Consider the following 4,458-nt stretch of genomic DNA (forward strand, 5'->3'; position numbering starts at 1 on the left):
GCGGCGGCGGCGGGTCACTCACCGAGAGGACGCTCATGCGGATTGGGGTCTCCAACAGGCACGCCATCTTGAGCCTTCCCACCAGGCTGCAGCGGACGCCGGCGCGGGGGCCGGCACTTTCGACAGCCAAGTGTCGGGCCAACCACAGGTACCTATGCGGAACCAGGCAGGTAGGCGAGAACGGACCACGCTCCAGACACGGCGGGAGGACGGCCAGGGCCCGCAGAAGGAAGGACAAAGGGACACCGCACGGGGGGCCTCCTTACGAATCGTCCGCTGGGAAACGGCAGCTACTCTCAGCCTGGGTTAGAGGTGGGGGCGGACGGCAGTCCGCGCATGCGCACAGAGCAGCTGCGGGCCCCACCTGCCGCGCGCGGGGGGCGGGGTCTCGCTGCGCTGCTACTAGCCTCGCGGACCGATTGGTCGGAATGAGTTCGCGTACACATATCCCTAAGCACTAGTGTGTAAACCCACGTCTATAATTTGAAGCACATTTATCGCACTCCTTCTTTGCACCAAGCTTGCACGTTTATCGCACCCCTTCTTTGCACCAAACTTGTAGCGTCGCTACCTCTATGTTACAGGTGGAGAAACCGTGATCTCAGCACTTGGCCTTCAGCCACCCAGTAAGTTTCACAATCTGGCGCTGAAGTGTGACCGGCGTTAGCAGGGTCTTGCCTTACCCACCGATGCCGGCGCTGTGTTAAGAGATACTCGAGTCAGAACGCCTGGGTTTAATCCTTGCTGCTTTATTTACCGGCTGCATTACCCGGGCAAGTTACTTAACCTCCTTTAAGTCAGTTTTCTCTTCTGTTAAAAAAAAGGGGGTTAGGAGGATGGAGAATGTAAAGCTCTTACAACATGCCTGGAATGTAGAAAGCGTTATATATGTTAGCATTTCTCCAGCCTCTGGGTCCAGTAGGAAAAAATGGCGACAAATATCTGAATAATTCACACTGAAACGCTCTGATAACTGAAGCCAAATGAAAAATATGCTTCAAACTACAGTGTTTCTGATTGATGAACTCACCTCTCCCACTTGGTGTGTGTCTGCGTGTGCGTGTGTGTGTGTGTGTGTGTGTGTCCCGGACTTGGTCGGACAGGTTTCACCTTCGTGCTGCTGGTAACCAGAAAGGTGCTCACAGGATGGTTACAATGAGCCTGTTCCGTTACTTGTTCTTTCATTTCTATAAGCCACTCTCTAAATTTATTGTAGCATTAATCATCCTTGCTTATGGGTCTATGTGTCCCTAACAAACTGTTGAGTTTCTGGGAAGCAGGAATTTTGTTTTAGATTTTCCTTCCGCGACAACACTATTTCTCAAACTGTAGTAATCTGCATATCATTCCCACGATCTTTGCCAATCTGCACCCAGGTATTATTATTCACTCAATATCTTTCTAAAGCTAATTTCAAATCATTAAATAATTTTAGCCTCATCCTAAACCATAATACTCTGTAAAATAAGGTTTATTGTACTCTTTATTTTTATTCTAGTACGCATTAACATAACTACAAAGTTTAAAAGTCCATCCATGTATTACCTAAAATCATGTCATGTATTGCATACTAAACAGCACAAAACATAACCACTACACAGCTCATACAGGGGTATCAGTTGATTTTTCAGTTGATATTTGCGTGGCATAGAGTTGTTATAGCTGTGTTTGATCCACACTTTATTAGTTCAAGCCATACATCCTCCAGGAAGCCCTTCCCCCAAGTTTAGATTAGGTGACCCCTCCCTCATGTCTTCCTTCATCATTCTGTTTTTGCCAATAACACAGCATTTCTAACAATATATTGTAATCATTGTTTATTTGTTGGTTTCCCATTTATACACATTATGGCAGGCACTAGGAATTTTATCTCCTATGTATCTTGTCTCACTGTGTACCTTAGGATACTCAGTAAATGTTTACTGAATGCACTTTTGGCTTAGTTTAGGTGCCCCAAAAGGCAGATCCTGGGACAATGATTTGGATACTGATAGTTTATTTGAGAAAAGTTTCCAAGGAACAGAATTGATGGGTCAGGGAGAGTGAGAAAAGAAAGAATAAAGAGTCAATATAAGCATCCATTATTAAAGTCATATTTATTTCTTCAAGACCTATGAGAAACTTGCAGAATGGCCCCCTGGGTATCTATCTTGAGGTTGGAGCATTTATTTTCCATTTGCATCCTGTACAACCTGGTTGAGGTTTTCTCCGGGACTCTTAGGACTCCCTATCATCCTGAATTGTACTTGTGCACAGAGTAGAGAGGACTTCCTTACTTGATGTAGTAAAGCAGAATCTGTAGGTAGGTGTGTTTCACAAAGGAGAAGCGAAGATAATTTATGCAGTTTAAATCTGATCTTTTCACCCTTTTCAATTCAAGAATGGAATCTGGAAGTCATAAAACTTATAAAGGAGAGATATTGTGTGTCTGTGTCTGTGTCTGTGTGTATGTTTTCTGATGAAATTAGAAAGTCCAATGAAATATCTGACAAGTTTAAGATTCAGAGGCTAGAGACACTACACAGAACTCCTTACCCTTCTATGATTGCCTCTGTTCAGTTCCATCCCCGCAGAGGAGCTCTCTCCAGAGTTTTCCCCAAGTGTGCTGCCATCTGGTGGTGGTAGGTGTCATAATCACCAAGTTCAATTACTATTAGATGCGGATAGCAAGGACTAATGTTTTTCCTGATGTTTGTAACATTGTATACACTCACTTGAAAACTCATTGCCCAGAAATCTCCATAGCTCACTCCCTTATTCATGGAGGTTTCTGCTCAATATGTCACCATATCATAATGGTCTTCCAGAACCATCTATATTTATTCATTAAGTACCCCACTACCCGCACTATGACATTTCCTACCCACTTAATCTGCGCTATTTTTAATCATCTATCTTTTAAACACAGTTCTTCCTTTCTGTGTCCTTTATTTTTCTCCAGCTCTCGTTTGACTAGATTTTACTGTCAAGTCTTTTTTTTTTTTTTTCAAAAATGGCCCGTGGGTATTGTATCCCTGGATTATTATTTTTTTAATGGTTGAAAACATCTGCTTGTTCACTTTTTCTTGAACATATCTTGGCTAATACAACATACAGGAAAACAGAACACATTCTAGGTATTTTGAGCAAAAAGATTAGAAAATTGTTGGAAGAACTAAAGATGCAAAGAGGGAGGGAGAATTTTACTTGAGATCAGGAAAAACAGGAAGTTCACACCACTGAGGGAGCCTGGGGTGCTGGGCTGCCACAAACATTGCCAAAGCCAGAAGAGAAAAGAAATCTTTCTTCTACCTTCTACGCTCCGGTGAGAAAAAAAATATGAGATATTCTAAATTACAAAACAACAACACACAGTTGCCTGAGAGTAAAAACCAACAACACACAGTTGCCTGAGAGTGCATAGTTAGCCTGTTAATAGCGGTGGACCAGCTCTGACAATTCCTGTAATCCCAGGAGCTCCCGCTTCTCATTTACAATGAACTTTCCAATCTGCTGCCCACAGTGAATCCACAGGTGTGGACACTTCTTTGAGGACCTTGATGCACCTATCCCAGAACTAGCTCCACTGCACTTTCTCCCATCCCTTTCGTCTATAGCTAATGTAAATCCTTTCAGAAAGCCTTACGTCTTTCTGCCCCTACTTCATGTCTTAAAGCACTTGCAAAATTCTGGGACAAAAGACATGTCTTTCCTGCCTAACCATGTTATGGGTAGTTTAGACCTGATGCTCCAAGATGATTTTTTTTTTCTAGCAATGGCCTAATAAACCCTTTCTTTTAAAATGACTTTCAGCCTTGGAAACTAATTTTTGTTGTTGTTTAACATCTTACAAAAGTATTTCTCATTTGCAAAACCTAATTCAGACCTCAGCAAAGGGTGTTTTAAGAAATACCTAAATGGGTTGAAAATTGCTGGGCTATATACCATCTAGGTTTGTGAAACATCTATGAAGTTCACCCAGGCAAAATTGTCTAACACTGCATTTCCCAGAATGTATCCCTCCTTGGTAAGGAGTGCATGGCTGTATTGTCATTTATATGAAGTTTAAAAATAAGCAAAGCTGATCGATGGTGATAGAGGTTAGAATAGTGCTTTCCTTTCGGAGTAAGGGACTTGAGAGGAAGCATAAGGGAATCTTTTGAAATGCTGGAAACAATTTAAAAAAGAAGGAAATCTTACCCTTTGCGATAACATGGATTAATTTGGGGAGCATCATGCTAAGTGAGATCAGTCAGAGAAAGACAAGTACCATATGATTTCACTCATTTGGGGAATCTAATGAACAAGATGAACTAACAAGCAAAATAGTGACAGACTCACAGAGAGCTGGCTGATAGCTGTCGGGGCGGGGTGAAGGAATTGAGCAAAAAAGAAAACAAAAAGCTCACGTAAAGGACAACAGAGTGGACAACAGTGTGGTGACTGTGGACCCGATGGAGGTGGTGGGGGTGGAGGAGG

The 4,458-nt window shown here is 42.8% G+C and overlaps 1 protein-coding gene across 5 annotated transcripts in view; it reads right to left on the minus strand.

The window, feature by feature from the left end:
* ARMC8 (armadillo repeat containing 8) overlaps window positions 1–315 on the minus strand; it is a 79,224-nt gene extending 78,909 nt beyond the window's left edge. The window contains exon 1 of one of the 5 annotated variants that reach the window (XM_014537487.1): window positions 23–315. In XM_014537487.1, coding sequence (XP_014392973.1) covers window positions 23–67 — 45 coding nt within the window. In that variant the 5' untranslated portion in view covers window positions 68–315. The remainder of the gene's footprint in view (window positions 1–22) is intronic. The other 4 variants (XM_005863527.2, XM_005863526.2, XM_014537488.1 and 1 more) reach the window with 4 other exon arrangements.
* Window positions 316–4,458: the final 4,143 nt, after the last annotated feature.

Source organism: Myotis brandtii, unplaced genomic scaffold (assembly GCF_000412655.1).
Source record: "Myotis brandtii unplaced genomic scaffold, ASM41265v1 scaffold18, whole genome shotgun sequence".
Lineage (NCBI taxonomy): Eukaryota > Metazoa > Chordata > Mammalia > Chiroptera > Vespertilionidae > Myotis > Myotis brandtii.